Source organism: Sciurus vulgaris (assembly GCF_902686455.1).
Source record: "Sciurus vulgaris genome assembly, chromosome: 8".
NCBI lineage: Eukaryota > Metazoa > Chordata > Mammalia > Rodentia > Sciuridae > Sciurus > Sciurus vulgaris.
Window position 1 is genome coordinate 137528146 of NC_136468.1, and position 22472 is coordinate 137550617.

The 22472-nt window shown below is 54.3% G+C and overlaps 1 protein-coding gene across 4 annotated transcripts; it reads right to left on the reverse strand.

Annotated features, from left to right (window-relative positions):
• Positions 1-27: 27 nt before the first annotated feature.
• HNF1A (HNF1 homeobox A) lies at positions 28-19738 on the reverse strand. 4 transcript variants are annotated; one of them, XM_079151336.1, is made up of 11 exons: positions 19035-19738; positions 11144-11343; positions 7951-8137; positions 7290-7531; positions 5855-6006; positions 5528-5729; positions 4501-4692; positions 3427-3548; positions 3190-3355; positions 2450-2521; positions 28-1868 (listed from the first exon to the last, which is right to left on the reverse strand). In XM_079151336.1, the coding sequence occupies exons 1-11, from the start codon at positions 19358-19360 to the stop codon at positions 1741-1743; spliced, it is 1989 nt and encodes a 662-aa protein (XP_079007462.1). In that variant the 5' UTR covers positions 19361-19738; the 3' UTR covers positions 28-1740. The 4 variants fall into 4 exon arrangements, with proteins under 4 accessions (XP_079007462.1, XP_079007463.1, XP_079007464.1 ...); XM_079151337.1 differs by having other exon boundaries at positions 3190-3334; positions 19035-19736; XM_079151338.1 differs by lacking the exon at positions 2450-2521 and having other exon boundaries at positions 19035-19737.
• Between the last annotated feature and the right edge of the window lie 2734 nt (positions 19739-22472).

Sequence of the window (22472 nt, forward strand, 5' to 3'; positions counted from 1 at the left end):
TCTGAGATGGGCAGGATCTCTCTCCCTCCCCCACTTCTTCAGCTTGGTGTGGGAAAGTCTTTAGAAAATGAGGGATGGGGCCCCCAAGATGCCAAGTCCCAGGGAACCTTTGGTCCTCCCTCTACCCCACATCAGTTTTCCAGAACATTGGGAAAAGAGGAAGATTCCACCCCGCTGCCCAGTCTCCAGAATTTTCTTTCTCCATATTTGTGAATTTATCAAACACAATGATGTCTCTGAGCCAACTACCTTATAAAAAAACAAATCGTCAGTGGGCTGGGGATGTGCATCCCAGCACCTGTGACCCTAGTTTCATGCAGTGGGGGTGTTCTGCAAGGAGTAGACGCTCAAGATCAAGGTGGAATTCTGGCTTCGTCATCTTGTGAGCACGCGTGCTGCAACCTATCTCCACGCCTAGGCCCCCAGCCTGCCTAGGCCCCCAGCCTGCCTCGGCCTTGGGTGACTCATTGACAAGCAAGAGGTTTCCACATGTTTCTTAGTGACTTTACTAAAAGTTAAATAAATGTACAGGCTCCCCCACAGCTGGCTACGAGCCGCAGAGGTGCTGGCTCTCCCCAGGCCCCTGGCTCAGTCCCAGGTAGAGGTGGCCACCAAGGCCCAGGTTCTCCACCACAGGCCCAGGAGGTAAGGTCACACGCGCCCTGGGCTGACACATCTGCTCTGCCCCTCCCCATGCTGCTCAGGACCTCAGACTCCTCAGGGTGGCTGCCAACTGCCTAGACCCCAGTTCGCAGCCGGCTGGGCTCCTAAGTATCAGTCCATCCACGCAGGTGGCCCCTCATCTTGCCACGCTTCTCCCTCTGGACCTCCGCTCTGCCCGCTGCTCAGGCCTTGCTGCCTTCTGAGGTTGGTAACCACCCACCTCCAAAAAGAGAAGGGTCTGCAGGGCCCCAGGGCCAGAGGAGCTGCTGCCCTGGGACCTGGACTTGACACAGCTGGTCACAGGAGCAAGGACGGCCTCTTCGCCCCAAAGTGGTCTGTCTGGTAGTGGCAGGATACTAGCTGGCTTCAGAAGGCCTGAGGTCAGGAACACATGTCCAGGAAAATGAGGGGTCCTGGAGGCCGTGGAGAGGGGGTGGCTCTGGACAAGGGAGGCAGGAGAGCCCTGCGTGCCTTCCCCGTTAGCTTGAGCTGCCCAGGGCCTGGGCACGGAGCCCCAGGCCTGGGAGAAAGCAGCCACTGGGACGTGCCTGGTGCGTGGGGATGGGTGCGTACAGGTGGACTTGTGGCTTACTTGCTGGAAGGAGCTGCGCAGGGCCAAGTAGCCCATGGATGCAGAGGTGACCATGCGGCCATGCTGATCTAGGGCCTCGCAGGGCTCAGTGAGTCACAGCCGCCAGGCTTGTGCTGAGAGAAGCGTGCCTCCAGGGCTGTCCTCAGGCCCGAGCTGGGGCACCAGGGTCAAAGGCTGCCCTTTTCTCTTCCAAATATCAGCAGGTAGTCCAGCAGCTCAGGTAGTCCCTCCAGGATCCTCCAGGAACAAGCTCTGCTTCCCAGTGCTCCACAGTCCCCTCTTGGGCAAGTGACACCCTCCTCAGTTGAGGCACCTTTCGGGGGCTGCAGAGTGGGAACGAGTCGGGTTTTCCAGGAAAGGCCCCTGTCCTGTGGGGCAGCAGCTGGGCAGGCTCAGAAGCCCTCCAGGTGGTGGCAACTGCTGCCTTGTCACCCCCAGGCAGGCAGTGCAGGCTCCAGGGCCCAGCCCCTGGTAGGTTGCCAGCGTTACTGGGAGGAGGAGGCCATCTGCGTGGAGATGAAGGTCTCGATGACGCCGTGGTTGGATGGCAGCAGGTGGCTGTGGCCATTGGCGGAGTCGGAGCTCTGGTACAGCACCAGGCTGCTGGAGGACACTGCAGGGGCAAAGCAGGCTGCTGGCTGCTGGCCACACCCCCTCGGGCCCACTACCTGCCCCTCCCTAAGGGCAGGAGAGGCAGGGCCTCACCTGAATCAGCAGGTTCCAGGAACCCCAAAGGCAGGCCTCTACCTGAGGCCACCCAAAACGTGGTTCCCACACTAGTGGGAACACTACAGAAGTCCAGACAAGGTGACATGGTAGTTGTATGTCAGCTCAGCTAAGCTGAATCAAATACTAATTTTGTTTCTGGGAAGGTATTTTGTGGATGTGGTTAACATCTACAGTCACTTGGCTGTAAGTAAAGGAGGTTCCCCTTGATAGTGTGGGTCGGCCTCAGCTAATCAGTCGAAAACCTGAAGAGCAAAAGCCGAAGTTTCCCAGAGAAGGAATTGCTGTGCCTCAAGACTGCAGATTTGGCTCCTGTCCAGGTGGCCAGCCCGCAGACAGGCTCCCAGATACATGAGCCAGTTCCTTAAAGTAAACCTCCCTGTGTGGAGTGCACTTCCTACTGGGCCTGTGTCTTGGGAGAACCCTGACGAATGGATGGGGGTAAGAGAATGGGCTTTGGGGTTGGACCTGGGTTCATGTCCTGGCTCTGCCACCCAGTAGATGAGACAGGTCCGTCACCTCGAGTGTCCACTTCCTCATCTGTAAAATGAGGATAAGGCACATGCCTCATGGGGTAGAGCCGGAGCTGGAACGTGGAGGGTCCGTGGTCATGCCGCAGCCCTGGGGGCTGGGGGACCTGGGCCTCCCTAGGGTTGGCAGTTGCCTGAACTCAGAGGTCCCGGTGGCCACCCCAGGCCTCGGCGCCCAGCAGCCCAACTCCTAGGCCTGCTCTTAGCCCCGGTTGCACACTGGGGACCTCCAGGGTCGCCAGGGCACGGCCAGGAGAGGGTGGAGTGAGTGGCCAGAGGGCTCACACCACTGGGGTGTAGGAACGTGAGTCCTTCCAATCCCCCAAAAGAAGCCAGAGAGCAGATTCCTCTGTGAAAGCTCCAGATATTTAAATGTTGCCCATTGATTCAAAGAACATTAAAAGCTGAGCCCAACTCCACACGTCTGAGTGGCTTCTGCTCCACAGCAAGCCCAGCTCAGGCTCACGCCCTCTACTGCCTTTCGGAGCCATCTCGGACTTAACTGAGTCCATCCTAGCCAGGGTGTGGGGACGCTTCCCTGTGGCTGTGCCCACACTTGGTGCCCTCAGTACAGAGGCCAGGTTTGGGACTCGCCCCACCTGCCTCTGCCCAGCACACACCGCCCCATCCCGCCCAACTCGGGGACAGCGAGCAGGGGGCCAGACAAGCGCCACTCACCTGTGGGGCTGGCGCTGAGCCTGTGGGCAGGCTGCAGGTGCTGGATGCTGGCAGGGTCCTGGCTGGGGATGTGGATGGTGGTGGCCGGAGAGGCCGGTGCATGAAGCCCAGACTCACTGGAGGCGTCGGTGTCCGAGGCAAAGACCTGGGGGACCAGAGCAGTCCCCTGAGCCCTGGTGCATGGAGCAAGAGGCTCGGGGACGGAGCCAGGAGGGGGCCGGACAGGCCAGGCCTTACCTGCTTGGTGGGTGTGAGGCTGGCAAGGGCGCTCAGGTTGGTGGTGTCGGTGATGAGCATGGTCTGCGGGAGCAGGCCTGTGTGGGTGTACTGGGCCACCTCGGGCTTGTGGCTGTAGAGAGCTGGCGGGGACAGGGGGAGCAAGAGGGTGGACGTGGCTCCCTGGAGCTCCCCTGGAGGCCTCAACAGTGCTCTGGGGGGTCACAAGGCTGCTGAATGGCCTGGCTCTAGATAGAAGGTTGGACCTCCCTCAGGGACCTGCTCAGCCGGAATTGATGGAGCGGAACCTGGGGAGGCCAGGGGCCAATTCCTGGAGACCATGGGCTTGAAAAGGAATGGACAGTGCAGGTGCAGTTGGACTCAGCACAAGCACCACAGTACTAAGCTCAGGTGCTGTTGCATGAGCGCAGGCCTCAGAAGAGAAGGCAGGTGGCCCCCGTCCAGGTGAGCAGGGCAGAGGACAGTCATGCCTCCATCTCCAGGACACCTCTCCAATGCGTTAGCCAGTGTTTCCCGTCAGCACCCCCAGGAGGCACACACACTCCTCAGTGCCGCCGACAAAGCCCAGCGTCACACAGAGGCACACTTTGGACACAGACGTGCTCAGGTCTACGACCCTTATTCCAACCACAAGTTCCAGAGGTTTCCATAGGTTGGCCCCAGGGTTCAATTGGTGGTAAACCCCGACCCCACACACACAAAACCCAGCGACAAGCCACGTGAATCTCTAACCTGCTTCATGAAACTGCTGCGGAAACAAACCCCTTGGGTGGCAGAGCAGCCACAACCCCGTGGGCACAGTGTGTGACACATGGCACTTCCACCCAGCTATCCTTCTGAAATCGGAAACAGTGAACTCTGAAGTACCCCTCAGAGCAGGGCTGCGGCCTGGGCCCCCACGAGGGGACACTACGAACACTCAGACGCACACTGCAGCACGCGTCCCCGCGCTGGGCGCACACAGCGGTGCGCGTTCACACACGGAGACGCACTGTGACCCACAGACACCGTCACAGACGGCACCTGCCAAGCCGCCTCTGTCCCCTGCTCCCAGCCCAGGGCAAGAGCTCTCACCGTGAGGACCCTGCAGTTGGGCCATGGTGGCCATGAAGGGACTCTGGGCCACATGGCTCTGCACAGGCGACATGAGAGGCTGCTGGTAGGAAGGATGCAGTGGCTGCGAAAACTGGACCGGCTGCAGGGTGGTCAGGCTGCTGCCCATGCTGTTGATGACGGGCACACTCTGTGCCTGGGTGGAGGCCAGGCCTGGGGCGGGAAGGCGGGGTCAGCTGGGCCACGCCCAGGTCCCCTAGACTCAGCCGGCCCCCCTGGAGGCACCATCCCCCTTCCCAGCGCCCCCATCAGCAGAGGGCGGGGCCGTCAGCAGGCAGCCCGCACTGGGACCGCTGCAAACTCACGACCCTGGCGAGTCCCCCCTTCTCTGAGCCTCTAGCTGCCTTCAGCTGGTGGGGAGGAGGGCGATGACCCCTCCACAGGCTGTCAGACTGGGTGCCCCGGAACCCTGGTGTTCCACAGCAGAGCAGTGCCCTGGCTCAGCTCCCTCTCTCTTTTAGGTGGATTTGCATAATAATTTCAGCAAATAAAGGCTTTCTGGGCTTTTTTAAAAAGTAGGCCCATCCACCCCCTTACCCGGCTCTGTTTCCCCTCTTCCCGTCTGAGGCACTATGTCATCTAGTATTATGCTTATTGCCTCCCACACTGGGCTCTCTGAGATTTGGGTCGATTGGTTCATTTGTGCACTCAGAAAATGCATGTTCTGCCAGGTGCAGTGGGGCACGCCTGTCATCCCAGCGGCTCAGGAGGCTGAGGCAGGAGGATCTCGAGTTCAAAGCCAGCCTCTGCAACTTAGCAAGACACTTAGCAACTCAGTGAGACCCTGTCTCTAAATAAAATATAAAAAGGGCTGGGGATGCAGCTCAGTGGTTAAGCGCCCCGCCCCCCCGGGGTTCAATCCCTGGTAACAAAAAGAAAAAGAAAAGGAAATGCACGTTGTATGTACGAACAAATGAATGAGTCCTTAGACTCTGTGGGAGCCTTGCAGACACCCCACCCAGGTGCCTCACCCTCCCTGTCAGCTTACCAATGACCAGGGTGGAGGCTCCTGTGTTGGTGAAGGTGGAGCCCAGGGAGGCAGGCTCACCAGGCCCGATGGTCATGACCCCAGGCAGCGAGGCCATGATGAGGTTCTGGGGCTGCTGGTTGAGGCCTGGAGACGTCTGCTCCAAGCTGTGCAGCGCTGTCAGCGTGCTGACAGGCGGCAAGGGGCCCCCAGTTGCTGAGACCTGCCGAGGGGCGTCAAGCTGAGTCAGGATGGGGCCCCAGAGAGCCTCCCAGAGACCACCCCAGGGTCTCCCAGCCAGAGGAAAGTAGGGTCGCAAGGTTGCCCCCTCAGGTCGGGGACACTCACCAGCTTGGCCTCGGTGCTCAGCAGGCTGTGGCTGGGCTCCAGGCCTGTGGGGGACACTTGGTGCAAAGGCGTGGACACTGTCACTAAAGGAGCACCACTGCTCGAGGGCGCCTCTGCTGCCTCGCTGGTTGCGGGCTGTCCGTAGCGCACGCCTGGAGTGGGGGACAGTGCGCAGGCTCAGCACCCCTCGAGGTCCCCTCCTGCCTCACAGACCACATCACTCCGTTGGTTGGCTCAGGTCAGTCGGCCACTTTCCATCCGCAGCAGCAAACTGCTGAGCACCCACCTTGGGCCAGGCCCTGGACTGCCTGCTTCCAGCCTCATGTCCCCTGCTGCCCGGTGCTATCCGTGACACACAGTAGGTGCTCAATAAAAGACAATGGAACTGAGCTGAATTGGAGCTACAGGAACCGAATTGAATGGAATGAACTGGAATTGGTTGAATTAAACTGTATCTAGATAAACTGAACCAAAATGAGCTGAGCTTGATTAAGTTGAGCTGAATGAAGCCAAATTGAATTGGAGTACGCTGACTAGAGCGAGCTTTACAGTCAGGACTGCACGTCTGTGGGTTCTGTATTCTTGAATTCAACCAACTGCTGATCAAAAATATTTGAAAAAAAATTGTCTGTATAGTGGACACATACGGACGTTTTTCACAGTACAACAGCTATTGACAGAGCATTTATGTTGTCTGAGATATTTCAAATAATCTAGGGCTGGGGCTGTAGCTCAGTGGCAGAGCGCTTGCCTAGCACATGTGAGGCACTGGGTTCAATCCTCAGCACCACATGTAAATAAGTAAAATAAAGGTCCACTGACGACTAAAAAAATATTTTTTAAAATAAATAATCTAGAGATTTTAAGAATACAGAGGATTGAACTGGTCAAACACAAATACTACCCAATTTATATAAGGAATCTGAACATCTTTGGATTTTGGTATCTCCAGGGGGTGCTGGGACCCACCTCTTGCAGATACCAAGGGATGACGATAAAATTAAGTGAACTGCCTTGAATTTCATTCAGTTGAACTGAATGGACTGAGCGGGAATCGGCTGAACGAAGCCAACCCAAAATGAGCTGCATTGTGGTTTAATGACCGAACACAATCCAAGTGAGTTGAAGTGAACCGAGTTGAGTGACAGATCGGAAGTGCAGGCGGTACACTGAGCAACCCCAGTCAGGCTGGACCGATCGAAAGGGCAGAGCTGAGTGCAGAAGACGGAGCCCGGGCAGTGAGTGGACGCGGGTGGATGGAAGGGAATGGCAGAGTCCACGGAGCACGTGCGGGGAGGAGAATGGGCTTGTAAGTGGAACCATGAGATGCTCAGAGGTTTGGGTGGCTCCTGTTGCCGGGCAGTCCTCCCCAACCCTCCCGCCTGCCCTCTTGGCCCCGCTACCTGCTGTCCCCATCCACCCACACCGCACTCACCGTGGACCTTACTGGGGGAGAGGGCAGGTGGGGGCAGGCCAGGGGAGCTGTGGGCAGGCAGCGCAGGTCCTGGGCCTGGCCCCGGTGGCGGCCCGCTGTACGTGTCCATGGCCAGCTTGTGCCGAAAGGCTTCTTCTTTGCGCCGGTTGGCGAACCAGTTGTAGACACGCACCTCGGTGACGAGGTTGGAGCCCAGCCCCTGTGCCTGCGATGGTGACACGCCCCTCTGGATGCACTCCGCCCTGCAGAAATGGGCACCCATGAGCCTCCAGGCCCGGCTCAGAGGAGCCCTCTCCTGGGGAAGGTCCTGAGACCTCAGGTTGAGCTCTACCTGAGGGTTGGGGGTTGGCAGATCAGGATTCTAATACCAGTTCTGCTGTGTGACCTTAGGCAAGTGGCTTAGCCTCTCTGACCTCAGTCATCATAGAAGCCGAACAGCCATAGGGTCGTGCAGAGGATGGAATGAGGTGAATAGCCACCCAAAGGGTTGCTTGTAGGAATAGAACGAGGTTCAAGACGCTGAGCAGCTGTTGAGGTCTCTCCACTCCTTGGGCTAAGCCACACTCATGGACATGAGCTCTCAAGGACTGGGGAGCCTTCCTCAGGATCCAGTCACCTTGCCCCTCCCCAGCCTTGCCCCAGCACCCCCCAGCCATTCCACCTATTGCATTCCTCCACCAGGGTCTCTCGCTCCTCCTTGCTGGGGTTCTTCTGCCTCTCGTAGGCCTGGAACAGGATCTGCTGGGACGCTGGGCCCCACTTGAAACGGTTCCTCCGCCCCTTCTTGGTTGGCAGCTCATCACCTGTGGGCTCCTCGATCAGCCCACCCTGCCCTGCATGGGTGAACTCTGGAGGCACAGAGACACATGAGCAGGGCACTGCCACTCCTGCCTACCCACTTCAGCTCACCTCACTGTACCCCAATTTTCTCATACCCCAGGGGGGTTACAGCTAGCGCTCAGCTCATCCCATCTAATCATCTAATCTAATAATGACAAACATCGCACTCACTACTTTCTTAATCTGCGTCCAAGGCAGACATCACTAATCAACCCCTGCACACTTTTTGTCTGAGCCAAGATATCATCTCCCAGTCCTTCTCAGGACAAGGCGCTGGGTAAGCCTTAGTATTTGTTCAGATTTGGCACATTTTACTAGCCTCATTTTACAGGTGAAGAGGTGAGGTTTAGGGAGGTTATCTATTTTTCCTAGGTCACACAAGAGAGCAGAAACTTGCACCCAGTCTCCTGAATAGATTCAGACCTACTGTCAACTCTCCAGACCTGGAAATTAAGCTTACAATGCAAGTGTTGGCCAGGAAAAAAGAGACCCAGTCAGTCCTCATCACCTGGTCCCACTTTACAGGAAGGTGGTCGGTCGGAGTATTTCTGAAGTGGGGCACCTGGAATCCCAGCTACTTGGAAGGCCTGGCAAGCCTCACCTTCTCCTTCTCAGTCCACCTAGAGGGAGGTAGGTGACCTCGCTTCAGCCAAAAAGCATGCCACATGCCCCTGCCCACTGTGATTGGTCCACAGACGTTCCTTCAATAAATAGTGCTGGATGGTCAATTACATGGGGGAGAAAATGCATCCTGGGCACTAGAAGAATAAAGGCTGAAGCAACTTGTAAAGACAAAGTGAATCCCAGCTGGGGACGAAATTCACTGGTAAAGTGCTTGCCTGTCATGCATGGGCCCTGGGTTGGATCCCCAGGTCCACAAAAGAATAAGAATCCTGACTTTCTATCTCACACTATATGTAAAAATCAATCCCATCTAGATTGGGATTCCAAATGTAAAAAGTAAAAGTAAATTATCACGATAAAATACAGGAGAATCTCTTCATGACCTTGAGTTAGACAAAGACTTCATAAACAGGACCCAAAAAGCGCTAACTATAAATGTCAAAATTAGGAACTTTTGCTCATCAAATCACATCCAATTTAGAGTATAAGGCAAACCACAGGGCAGGAGAGTATACTTATAGCACTTTTTTTAGATGTTGATAGACCTTTATTTTATTCATTTATTTATATGTGAGCTGAGGATGGAACCCAGGGCCTCACACATGATAAGCAAGCGCCCTACCACTGAGTCACCACCCCAGCCCTACAGTACTTATTTTTTAAAGGCCTTAAAATCAGAGTTTTTTTAAAACTCTTAAAAATCCATCAGAAAAAAAAGCAGACAATCCAAGAGGGAAAAAAAAAAAAAAAAGAGTAACCTCTCTGAGCAGGTGGTTTTGTTTTTTGTTTTTGTACCTGAGATTAAACCCAGGGTGCTTAACCACGGAGCCACATCCCCAGCCCTTTTTAGCTTTTATTTTGAGACAGTCTCACTAAGTTGCTTAGGGCCTCACTAAGTTGCTGAGGCTGATCTTGAACTTGGGATCCTCCTGCCTCAGCCTCCTGAGTTGCTGAGATTACAGGGATGCTACCAGCTATGTTGGTATCTATCAAAGATTTTAAAATACCTACTCTGTGACTATCAAAGATTTTAAAGTACCTACTCTGTGACCCAGTATTCCACTTCTAGGAATTTTTACCACGGACTCACGAGTGAGCCTGAATTTATATAAATAAAGAATGTTCTTTGCAGCCGGTGGTTGCAATAGCAGATTGGAAAGTCCCTCAGTAGGTGGCCAAATAAATAACAGCCAGTAGCCAAAAGAAGGGGATCAGGCCAGGTGTGGTGGCCCATCCCTGTAATCCCAGCAGCTTAGGAGGTGGAGGCAGGAGGATCAAGAGTTCAAAGCCAGTCTCAGCAACTTAGCAAGATCCTACCTCTAGATAAAAAATATAGAAAGGACTAGGGATGTGGTTCAGTGGTTAAGCACCCCTGGGTCCAATCCCTGGTACCCACACACACAAAAAAATGAGATCAATCTCTCAATGCTGATATGAAAAGATAAACAGGATTAATTTACTGCTGAGAGAAAAAAAGCAAGGTGCCCAAACTGTGTGTAATCTGTTCCCATTAACTGGAAAAAAATCTAAAGTTAGTGTATACATAAAATATCTCTGAAAGGATACACAAGAGCCTGGGAACTAGAAGAATAAAGGCTGAAGCAGCCAGTGGCTGCTTTAGGGGAAGGACACTACTTGCTATCATTTTTTTTAGCCAAATATATATTGCCTTTTTTAAGACATGGAAAATTAATAAAAGAAAGGTTAAAAAAAACTTACATATAAATGGAAGCTCAAAAGTCTGCAAATGCACTCAGGATTTGGTGGGTAGGAAGCCATGATAGGGAGACTCACCATTCCCAGAGTAACTGTGCACCCAGGTCTTCCCAGGTTCACAGTGAAGTGTACACCTTGCCTCTGAGCCTTTGCTTGTGCCATTCCTCTACTTGAAACACCCTTCCCTGCATCTCCGTAGGTTAAAATCTGACTCACACTTAAGACCTCATCTAAAGGTCATGCTTTCAGTGTGAACCTTCCTGATCCCTGGGCCACTTTGAGGTAGAATAGATTACTCCCCCCTCCACAGTCAACTCACTACTCTGAAATACTTTACTACTCTAGCTGGGCCTGGCACAATGTAAGTGCTCAATAAATACTAGGTCTCATCGTTGTTTTGTGGCCACTTCCTTATGATACGTGCCTCACTGTCTCATAACGATCTTTCTCCAGTGAGCAGGGAGTTCACGGAAGGCAGGGGTCCAGTCCCTTCCCCTTGGGCCACCCGGGACCAGCCCTGTGCGCCTCCCCCAGAGTGCCTTGAGCAAAATGGGTGATAAATGTTGGTTTACCCGGCTGGCTTCCTCTGTCTACCTGCCTGCGTCATGGGGCGGTGAAGCTGCCAGCCCTGCCCTAAGTGGGGTCGAGCCCTGCCCGAGCCGGGTCGTACTTACGCTGCGCCACCTCTCGCTGCTTGCGGACGTACCAGGTGTACAGGGCCGCGCGCTTCTGCGTCTTCATCGGGGTGCCCTTGTTGAGGTGCTGGGACAGGTGGGACTGGTTGAGGCCCGTGGTGTCCACTACCTCCCGCTGCGGGATGTTGTGCTGCTGCAGGTAGGACTTGACCATCTTCGCCACGCGCCACGGGTCCTCCCTGGGAGAGAGCAAGACGGGGTCGGCTCTGCGGGCCCCGCCAACCTGCGGGAGAGGCTGGGGTCCTGGGGACGGCGCCCTCGTCGGCCCGGGAGTCCGGGTTGTGGAGGAAGGTGGATAGGGAGCCCAGGGGCTGCACCCGGGCAGGACAGGGAGGTGCCTGGGGACACGGATGTAGGCATGATCAGACTCCCGCCGGATTCGCCCCTCGTCTTCATTCTCTCCGGGAATTTTTTTTTGGGGGGTGGGGGGGATGGGAGAGCACTAGGAATTGAACCCTGGGGCAATTAACCACTGAGCCACATCCCCAGCCCTTTTTTATATATTTTGTTTAGACAGAGGATTTCTCTGAGTTGCTTAGGGCCTTGCTAAGTTGCGGAGGCTGGCTTTGAACTTGTGATCCTCCTGCCTCAGCCTCCTGAGCCGCTGGGATTACAGGCGTGGACCTGGCCTGCCCTGGAATGTTAAATGTGTCTGATCCAAACTGGAAACACCTGCAGGGCAGGAACTGTCCTCTCAGCACCCCACATGGACCTGACTTAAAGTATAGCATTCAGATGGGAACATGGGAATGAGGGATGGATGGATGGATGGATGGGTGGACAGACAAACAGGTGGAAGGAAGATGGGAAGGAAGGGCAGGTGGGAGGGCTGATGAGATGATGAAGGGAAGGATGGATGCCTGGGCAGAAGGACAGAGGATCAATGGGTAGACAGAGGATACCTATGGGGGACACAAAGCAGAAATGTGGATCCTTCCAGATTACAGCCACTGAGGTTCAGAGAGCTCATTTTACTTTTATCTCTTGTCCAAGGTCACAAGGCTGGCCTGGAGGGTCCTATCCTAACTAAAGGGATTTAGTTTTAAGTCAGCCCATCAGGCAAAACCCACAGGGTCAAAATGCCTGCAACCTGCGCTAAGCGCTTGGCAGCATCTCCACCATCTTTCCGCGGCACCAGCAAGAGCCCCAGGTGAAGGGTTTGCAGGCTGGCGTTCAGAATCCTCATTGCAAAACTGTTTTCAGACTCAGTAGCACACACCTGAATCCCAGTGACTCAGGAGGCTAAGGCAGGAGGATCACAAGTTTGAAGCCAGCCTCCAAAACTTAACAAGACCCTGTCTCACAAAAGAGGGGAGGGTCTTGGGATGCAGCTCACTGATAGCACACTGCTGCATTCAATACCCAGTACCACCAATGACAACGACTGTGTGTTTGCTGGGTACAGATCCAGCGGGAGGATCACAAGTTTGAGTCCAGCCTGCGGAACTTCACAAGACCCTGTCTCAAAACAAAAAAATAAAAAGGGCTGGGGATGTAGCTCAGTGCTACCACATGTTTGCCTAGCACGTGCGAGGCCCAGGGTTGGATCCCCAGCACCAAAACCAAAATAAAACTGTGAGCTCTGGAATCCCACTCTGGACGGAAATGCTCCAGAAGAGTGACTCAAGGGCCCGAGGTCACCTGTGATCCCCGTCCCTATTCTCTGCTCACTGAGTCTCCCTGTGAGGAAAGGAAGGATCAGATGCCCACACCATATAAATTCTCGTCTCCTGCTCCTCCTCAAGCCCTGACCCCTCACAAACATGTAAAAGCAGCTCGGTACATCAATGCCGGAACAGGCGGAACCGAGATTCGAACCCAGGTCTGCGTGATTCCAAAGCTTCTGTTCTCCACTCCCCGCTTGACTCAGCGATCTGCTTCTAGAATTTGAGGCTTCCATTAAACAGTGGACAAATGGCATGTGACCAATGGCACTTGTAGAGGGCAACTTTGGCTGCATTGCTCTCCACAGCAAAAGAGCAGAAGCACCCAAAAAATCCAGCAAGAAGCCACTGCGTCCTTACCGCCCCCGCGGAAGCCCCCTGCAGATTCCCTGCGAGCAGCTGCCCAGAGCAGGTTCTCTGGGACATCTGCTGTGCTTTATTTGTGTAAAATTAATTATTTTCCACTTGTGCAAAATTTAAAGAGAGGTGAAAGAGGCTTTCTACTTGTTTGTTTGTGCACATGTGAAATACCAGAAAGACAAGCCAGGCATTGGAGATGCAGGTGGCCCTCACAGGGCCAGGGGGTGCTGGGGACAGGATGAGAGGAGGGGTTGTCTCTGTAGCTCTTCGGTACTTTTTAAAGCATTTAAGAAATTCCAATTTTGCATCCCATACTATACATGCAGTCCCTCAGTATCCTTCGGGGGTCACTGCCAGGACCCCCCTGGACACAGAAGTTCCCGGATACTCTAGTCTCTTATATAAAGTGCCATGGTATTTGCATAAAACCTGCACACATTCCCCTGTGCCTTCTGAATCATCTCCAGATTCCTTACGATTCCTCATACAAGGTAAGTGCTGTGTAACTAATTATTTCACTGTATTATTTAGGGAATCAAGATACGAAAATTCTCGGTGTTCTGTACAGACACTATTTACTTTTTGAGTATTTTCAGTCCACAGTTGGTTGAATCTGCAGCCTAGGCGCCCACAAATTCGGAACCTGCAGATTCTGGGCACCACTGTGTATATACTATATAAATGGAACTGCAAACGGAAATCAAACCCCCAGGTTCTGAACCCACCTCCACTGTCTTCTCTCCCTCCCAGAAGCCTCCATGGCCTGGCCCCCAGGAGGCAAGGCCCTGTCCTCTGGGGAGGGCTCTTTGTCAGCCTGGACCCTCTGACTTCCTCCTTCTTATCAGCAATTCTCTGACAGGCAGGGAGGAAATGAAGGTGGGACAGAGGAGTCTAAATTGGTACAGCAAAGTCCCATGTGTGTAAAAATGATAGTGATGAGAATTAATGTTCCTTGAGTGTTTGCCATGAGCCCGGTGGCACTACTGCGGGCTGGTCATCTAACCCTCACCATAACCAGGAAGCAGGCATGACTGGGATGCCCACTTCACAGGTGAGAAAACAGAGGCTCGGGCAGGCCAAGCTGCTTATCTAAGGTGGCCTAAGGGGACCGGCCCACCTCCTCCTGGCTCCTCTGTCCTGCTGCCATCAGGGGCTCCTCCCCGCTCCCCCTTCCCTGGGTGCCAGTCAGAGCTAGGAGAGAAGGGCGGTACAAAGTCCAGCCTTGTGCTTCGTGGCAAACATGTTTATCTGATGGCCTCTCCCTCCCCCTCCCGGCCTCCCTCCCGTCCCTCTCCTCCAGAGAGAATGGGGTCAGTCTTCCTCTCAGAGCCTCTCTCAGATTGGAGCTCTCTGTAGCTGTCCCTCTGACTCCACGTGTCTCTCTCTGCCTCCCGCCACCCCTCGCCGGTACACCAGGTCAAATAAAATAAAGTCAGCCACTTTCCACAAACACAGACCCGATGCTTATGCACAGAGGACAGGTACTTGGATGGGAAAAATAAGAAGCAAAAGCATTAAATTAAGTTAATAGGAACTTTTTTTTTTTTTTTCTTGGTACCAGGGATTGAACTCAGGGGTGATTTACCAGTGAGTCACATCCTTTGCCCTTTTTTTGACATTTTATTTAGACACAGGGTCCCACTGAGTTGCTTAGGGCCTCGGTAAATTGCCGAGGCTGGCTTTGAACTCTTGATCCTCCTGCCTCAGGCTCAGAGCCACTGGGATTACAGGTGTGTGCTGGCAGAACTTTCCATTTTTAAACAATTCCTGGAACTGGGGTTGTGGCTCAGTGGTAGAGCACACACCTAGCACGTGTGAGGCACTGGGTTCGATTCTCAGCACCACATAAAAAAATAAATCAATAAAACAGAGGTATAAGGGGGGGGGAATCCTAGTAGAGTTAGACAACAAACACACATAAAAAAAAATTGAATTTAAAATGCCAGTCTGGCTAGGCATCATGCCCAGTAACTTGAGAGGCTGAGGTAGGAGGATTTGCAAGTTTGAGGCCAGCCTCGCGATTTAACGAAAGCATGTCTCAAAATTAAAAGAAGCTGGGCACGGTGGCACACGCCTATAATCCCAGCAACTCAGGAGGCTGAGGCAGGAGGATTGTGAGTTCAAAGCTAGCCTCAGCAATGGCGAGGCACTAAGCAATTCAGTGAGACCCTGTCTCTAAATAAAATGCAAAAACAAAAAAAAGAGTGTTTGGGATGTGGCTCCGTGGTTGAGTGCCCCGGAGTTCAATCTCCGGTACCCCACAAAAAAACTAAAAGAAAAAAATGTTAAGAGAATGTGAATGTAGCTCACAGGTAAAGCGTCCCTGGGTTCAAACCTCTGCACCAAAAAATAAAAATAAAATACAAAATAAAATAGTCAGTCTGCAGAAAAGAGCTAAGAGGGCCTCCCTTTCCCTTTTCTGGGAGAAGTCAGCTATACTACTTTTTTCTAGAACCTACTGAATCAGTCTCTGTCTCTCTCTTTCCTTCTCTTACACTCACACACCCCCTTCGTCTCCAAGGACCGACCCTTCCCAGGGCAGCTTCCCCACCTCAGAGCTAAGAGACCAAGGTCCCAGGAGAGGGGAGGGGGCTCAATGTACACAGACAGGCACGCAGCTGCAAGGGCTCTGCGTGAGTGGACAGGAGGACGCAGGCCCAATCCCGGCCTTGGTACTTGGAACTGTTACCGTGGGTGAGTCCTCTGCCTCTCTGAGCTTTAAGTGGTTCATCTGTAAAATGGGACCTCCTGAAAATGGTAGGGCCAGCTACCAGTCACCGCGTGTGACAGATTGCGGTTCTACAGGCATCAGGCCGTTCGCTCCCGTGTGTAAATGTTATTTTCATCTCCGCTTTGCAGAGAAAACAGACTCAGAAATTGAAACCAGCCTCCTGAGCTGGAAAGGGAGAGAACCAGGATAAGAGCCCAGGGAGGCTGGCCTCAGTGGAGGATGCCAGGTCCTTTGTCCTCCCTGAGCCTCTGTCTTCCGAGCTCTCGGTGCCCTGGCACTGGGAGGAACACAGAGCTTCGGCTTTGGGGTTTGAGCTGTTCAGGGGCAGGGAGGGTCTGCAAGGATGCGCAGGAAGGAACCCGGGACCTCCCTTAGCTAGGTGCTCTTAGGGCCTCAGGGACTCCTGGTCACTTGTTCATGCAAGTCTCAGGTCAGCCACAGGGCTGCCCACCGGGAGGAGTGAGTGGTGAATACGACCTTACAGGTTTTGCAGGTTAAAGAATTCCCTGTTTTCATGGCAAGTGATAGAAAACAAATATGATAATAATAACTAAGTGAAAAAGGACAGGACAAAGTAAGTGACAGTGATGAAAGAGAGTGATGGGGGTGGGGCCCACCTATGAATGGGACAACCAGGGAGCTGAAAGCAGAGAAGATCAGGAAAAGGGGTTCTGAGCAGTAGAGACAGCATGTGCATCTGAGCAGTAGGGACAGCATGTGCAAAGGCCCTGAGGTTGGAATCATCTTGTGCATTGAGGTGCACCACAGCATAAGGAGAGCAAGAGGAGAGAGGGAGAGGTCAGGGAAGAGGTCAGGGAAATTGATCAGCTGGCAGCAGGGTGCAACCCAGGAATTCAGATTTTTTTTCATTTTCTACACAAGGAAACTAAAGTAGAAGGGAAGAGACTTGCCCAAGATCACACAGTGGATTAAGAGTGAAATCAAGGGAAGAACTCAGCTTCCTGCCTCAAACATGGGGCACCCCCCAGGAGGTCTGGGGTCCAGGACCCACCCTGCCTCTTCCCAGATACCCTCTTCTACCCAGAGATACCCAGAAAAATAGTTCCAGCTGCAAGTCCTGCCTCCGCCCTGTCTCCCCAGCCTCAGCCTCCTCACTGCCCAGGCCTTCATGGGGGGGGGGGGGCAACCCTCTCCACAGGGCCCTCTCCCCTGCCCTGAGGCTGAAGGCCCCCCTTTTATCCCTGGGGCATTTTTAGATCCCTTTTGTTACCTGAACAATAAGTAACCCAGGTAGTTAGTTATAAACTCTGCAGGAACGAGGAGCTGGTTGATAATTTATAGCAACATCTCAAATTTAAATGGAAAGTAAATAGCATGCTGTTAGCATTAAAGAAAACCCAATCGGGGAAGGAGGGAGGCACTCCAGCCTCCTCCCAGCTCGGGGTGCCTGGCTCTCCCCTGCCCCTCCGCCCAGCTGGCCCGCGCCCCTCTCCCCTCCGGGCTCCGCTGCTCTCCCGGCCTCTCCGGCCTTGCTCTCCATTTCCCACCAGCACCCTCTCTTTCCCTGCCTGCTTCCCCTCCTTCCCTCAGCTTCCAGGTCTCTGCTGGTCCCCAAGGAGCACTTTGACCTCTGCTCCCCCCTCGAGTGCTGAGGAACAAGCTGCCCCCACCCCACCATCCCGCCATGGGGGCTGCTGATCCAGAGGCCCCACGCGGCCAGGTAAGAAAGACCCTTGGCGCCCCTGGCCCCCATCACCCCAAAGCCCCAGTCCCACCTGGGACCCTGAGCAGATGGGGCCCAGCCCCACCCTGTCCAGGGTGCCCTCGCCCTGGGTCTGGCCGTGCCTGGCTCTTTGCCCCTCCCCTGCAGAGCGGCAGCCCTTTGCCCTCCTCTTCCTGCCAAGTCAGGGGGCCTGACTGCTCCCCTGCCCCCTGCCTGGGGCCCCGGAGGCTCCCTGAGCCTCTGGGAAGGTCCAGCCACCAGCCTTCCCCCACCCCAAGCAGGGATCAGCACCTTGGACAGAAAAGATGGTCCCCCGCGGGCGCTGGAGAGCTCTCCTTCAAAACCCCCGGCTGCCCCAGCTCAGCGGCTTCTGGCCAGAGCTCCCTCCCGCCCCATGCCTCAGTCTCCCCTCTGCGACGAGCAGCATCAGCCACAGCTCCCTCCCAGGGCTCTGCCCCGCATCAGAGGAAACCACGCACATGAAACCTCAAGAGCAAAGGCTCCAGCGGCCGGGAACTGTCAGGATGGAGCCTGTGGAGCTCTGGGGGAGGTGGTCCCTGCAGCCCCCGGGTCCCTCTTCCCGACCCGGTGCCCCTATTCTCCCCTTCTCCACCCCCGCCCCGGGTGGGAGGTCGGTTGACTCCGGCCTCCCCAGGCTGCGATTCCCTACAAGTTAATGATCACAGGCCTTATCAAAGCCTTTTGCCGTTTATAAATTTATAAAACAAGAGAAATAATAAAGCGTGTGGGTAATTAGTAACCAGGTCAGCTCTGCTGAGGAGAGGGGAGGCAGCAGGCAGGACCCACCCAGCTCTCCAGGAGTGGGGAGGAGGCCAGCAGTGGGGGTACCGCACAGTACTGGGGGCCTCTACCTGCCGGCCCTGGGGATCTGTGGCGGTGCAGGAAAGGTAAGCGCTCCCACCCTGAGGTCCCATCTGCCTCAGGGAAGAAGGACCTGGGCCTTCCCGCCCAAAGCTTGAATCCCTGGGAGCCAGGGAAGCCCCCCAAGCCAGGGTCTCAGGCCTGCCTGCCCAGCGTGCTTCTGGCCCCCCAGACCTACCATCTGAGCACTTGGTGGGGACGTCAGGGTCTGGGTACAAACGGCCGTGTGGCCAAGGACTGCCACCACCCTCTGGCTCTCCAGGCACTTGGGGTGGTGGACTCCTGGTTTCCCCCATCCCAGAGCTTCCCCAGGGCATGTCCCCCGCTTCCCGCGGACATGGCTGATTCTCCTGAGGGGCAGGCGGGGGCTTGAGGCTCCGGCCTCCTAGCAAGGCCCCTGCGAGCTCTCCTGGCCCCGGTCCCCTTCCCAACAACTAGGCCGAAGGCCGCAGCTCAGGAGGACTCTTGGACTTGGCCGAGGGGCTGGTCAGAGCTGAGGCGGCCCCGTGGGCTCCTTCCTGGGCGCTGGGGACAGGGAGGGTTCCTTACTGCAGAAGGGTCTCCACCACGGCCTTCTGGTGGGCCGCCTCCTCGGGGCTGAGGTTCTCCAGCTCTTTGAGGATGGGTGGCGTGAAGTCTTCCCCATCGTCGTCCGTGTCGTCCTCGGAGCCCCGCGTCTCCCCCAGCCCATTGGGCAGCTCGGCCAGCTCCCCTCGGCCAGCGCCGCAGGACTCCCCCTTGTCCAGGGGCCCGTCTCCAGCCAGCAGGTAGGGCCCCGGCTCGCCCAGGGCCTGGATCAGCGCCTCTTTGCTCAGGCCCGACTCGAGCAGCGCCGCCAGGAGCTCGGTCTGCAGCTGGCTCAGTTTAGAAACCATGGCTGCGCTGCCAGTGGGCCACGCGGCCCGGGGCCACCGCGCCGCCACCGCCCCCACCGCGCCGCGGGCCGTCCACTTGCCGGCCGGCTGGCAGGCACACGCCAGGTTCCTCGCACCACCGCCCCCCCAAACCCACTAGCCAAGCCCTGTGGCACCCCCAACCCCCAACCCTGGCCCCAGCGGCCAGTGAATCAGGGCCCCTGCCTGCTGTTTACATTGGAGCTGGGGAAATTCTCCAAGGTTCATATTTATCCGTGTGCTTAGCGCAGGGACTGAACTTTGGACTTCAGCCCTGCAAAGTGCAGGCCTCACGGCAGCGCAGAGGCCCGGGAGCGTGGCCTCCAGTGGCAGTGGGCGGAGGGGAGGGTGGGGGCGCCCAGGTGGGGACCCCGGGCAGCGGTATGGAGGGCGCCGCGAGCCAGGGGGGCCATCCAGGAGCCGCATTGGGTCCCACCCCCCAGGGCTCCCAGGAAGTCAAGCTAAGGCAGAGGAACATAAAAAGCCGTTGCTTCGGGAAATAGAAGCAACAGGAAGTTCTAGGCCACTGGGACAGCTGTCAAGGGCGGAGCTAGGTCCTATTCATTTGGAGACCCTCTCACACTATGCCAGGCCTGTGCGCCCGGGGATGGTGCTGGATCACACTGTAACCCGTACCTTTACTTCACTGTGAGTAGGTACAGGGATTGTCTCCATTTTATAGAGGAGGAAATCTAGGCTCTGAGAGGTTAAGCAACTTGGCCAAAGTCACACAGCCAGCAAGGAACCCGACTTGTGAGATGGGACTAGGTTGAGAAGATCAAGGTAGTTGCCTCAGGCACAAATTTTCAGGGGGCCCAAAAAAACCTTAGTAATCGAGATAAATAAAAAAGTTTTGTGCAATATATGTAAAAAATTAAAATCAAGGCAAAACCCCTAAAGAATGAGAAGCACATGTCCATACAAAAATTCTCAGGCTGTGGGGCTGGGGCAGGAGCTCAGTGGTAGAGCATTTGTCTGGCATGCATGAGGCCTGGATCAGATTCCCAGCCCCCCTCCACCCCCCAAAATAAAGTTTATAGATGTTCCCAGTGGGGTTTATTTATTTATTTATTTATTTATTTATTTATTTTTAGTACCAGAGATTGAACTCTGGGACACTAAGCCCCAGCCCCAGCCCTATTTCATATTTTGTTTAGAGACAGGGTCTCACTGAGTTGCTTAGCACCTTGCTGTTACTAAGGCCGGCCTTGAACTCATGCTCCTCCTGCCTCAGGCTCCCGAGCAGCTGGAATTACAAGCATGCGCCACCGTACCGGAGACTCCCACTGGCATTATTCATAGTAGCCAAAAAGTGGGGGGAAGTATGAATATCCATCAAAATATGAATTAAAGTGCAGCAGATGCAATAGTACATTATTCTGTCGTGGTAAAGAATGACATTCTAATACAAGCTACTGCAGGTAGGGACCTTACAAACATGCTAAGTGAAGAAGCTGGCCACATCAGGCCACGTTCATTTACATGAAACGTCCAGAATGGGCAAATCCATGGAGAGAGAACGTGGATCAGTGGTTCCAGGGTCTGGGACTGGGTTCACTAGAAGAGGGAGTAGCTGCTTTGTCTGCAGGAGACACCGAGCCCCTGGAAACTCTAGAGTAGGCAGGGTGCTGAGGGGCTCCCTGCTAAGCTGGGTCGTTTCCAGAGGTATCTTTCAGGGTTCTGGGGAGCCAGGGTGAAGCTTGGCAATGGAAGGAGGGAAAGGGAATCATGGCCAGAAAGCCCTCCCTGTGGGACAGGACAGCGAGAAGAGAAGGGGCTGGTTGGCAAGGGACGCGTCTCCACGTCCCCATGTCCCCACGTCTCCACGTCCCCATGTCTCCGGCCCTGCGTCAGCTGGATCCCCTTCCCACCCCTGGTGCTCCTTGTCCCTCCCCCTGAATCACTTCCTTTTACCCAGGATTTATTACCTTCCAACATCCTCAACAACTGCCATCCAATACAGCAAGTGACCCCAGCGACATGCCTTTACTGCGATCTCCAAACATGGCTAACGCCTCTTTTTGAAATGCTCATACTTTGGACATACCAGGCTGAACTTTTTAATTTAAAAAATTGCCAAGTGCAGTAGCACATGCCTATAATCCCAGCTACTCAGGAGTCTGAGGCAGGAGGATCATGAGTTCAAAGCCAGCCTCAGCAGAAACAAGGCACTAAGCAACTCAGTGAGACCCTGTCTCTAAATAAAATACAAAATAGGGCTGGGGATGTGGCTCTGTGGCCCAGTGCCTCTGGGCCCCCCAAAAGAAAAGTTACTTCACCTGTTTCTTTTACTTTTTTAATTGTGCTACTGGAAACTTTTAAATTGAATATATATTCTGGAGGGTAAAGCTCAATGGGAGAGCACTTGCCTATTATGTACAAAGCCCTGGGTTTCATCCCCAGCACTGCCAAAAATAAATGAGTAAGCAAATAAATAAAATTACATGTTATATTTCCACTGGGTAGTGCTGCCCTACATTTACCTATGTATCATGTTGATTTTGTGTGATATGTATTTCCTCTGCTAGAATGTAAGTCCCATGAGGGCAGGGCTTTCTGGTCTCTCTTGTTCACTTCTGTATTCCCAAGGCCTAGTATATTACCTTGGACACACACAGTAGCTGCCCAACAAATACCCATTAAATGAATGAATAGCTAAATTTCAGTGCAGCTGTGTCCTGTAGTTTTTTGTTTGCGTATCTGTGTGTGTATGTGGGGGCAGGGGGGGCCTCGAATCCAGTGTGCTATGGTTTGATTATTTCCCTCAAAATTCACATGCTGAAAATTTAATCCCCAGTGTGACAGTGTTGAGCGGTGAGGCCTAATAAGAAGCAGGTAGGGGCTGGGGTTGTGGCTCAGTGGTAGAGGGCTTGCCTAGCATGTGTGAGGCCCTGGGTTCAATTCTCAGCACCACATATAAATAAATGAATAAAATAAAGGTCCATCAACAACTAATATATGTATAATTTGTTTTAAAAAAGCAGCAAGTAGATCCTGAGTGAGTTAGCTGTGGAGAGAGTGGGTCTGTCACAAAAGCTAATTTGCCTTCTCTTGCCCGCAGCCCCTTGCCCTTCTTCCTTCTGCCATGGGATTA

Bases quoted from the DNA above. Each gene is read 5' to 3' on its own strand.
- HNF1A (XM_079151336.1), bottom strand. From the start codon at position 19,360: ATGGTTTCTAAACTGAGCCAGCTGCAGACCGAGCTCCTGGCGGCGCTG. The intron at 7,532-7,950 runs GTGGAATGGCTG...CCATTTCTGCAG, and splicing joins CTGGTGGAGGAATGCAATAG to GGCGGAGTGCATCCAGAGGG. The intron at 5,730-5,854 runs GTGAGTGTCCCC...GCCCCTCGGCAG, and splicing joins TGAGCACCGAGGCCAAGCTG to GTCTCAGCAACTGGGGGCCC.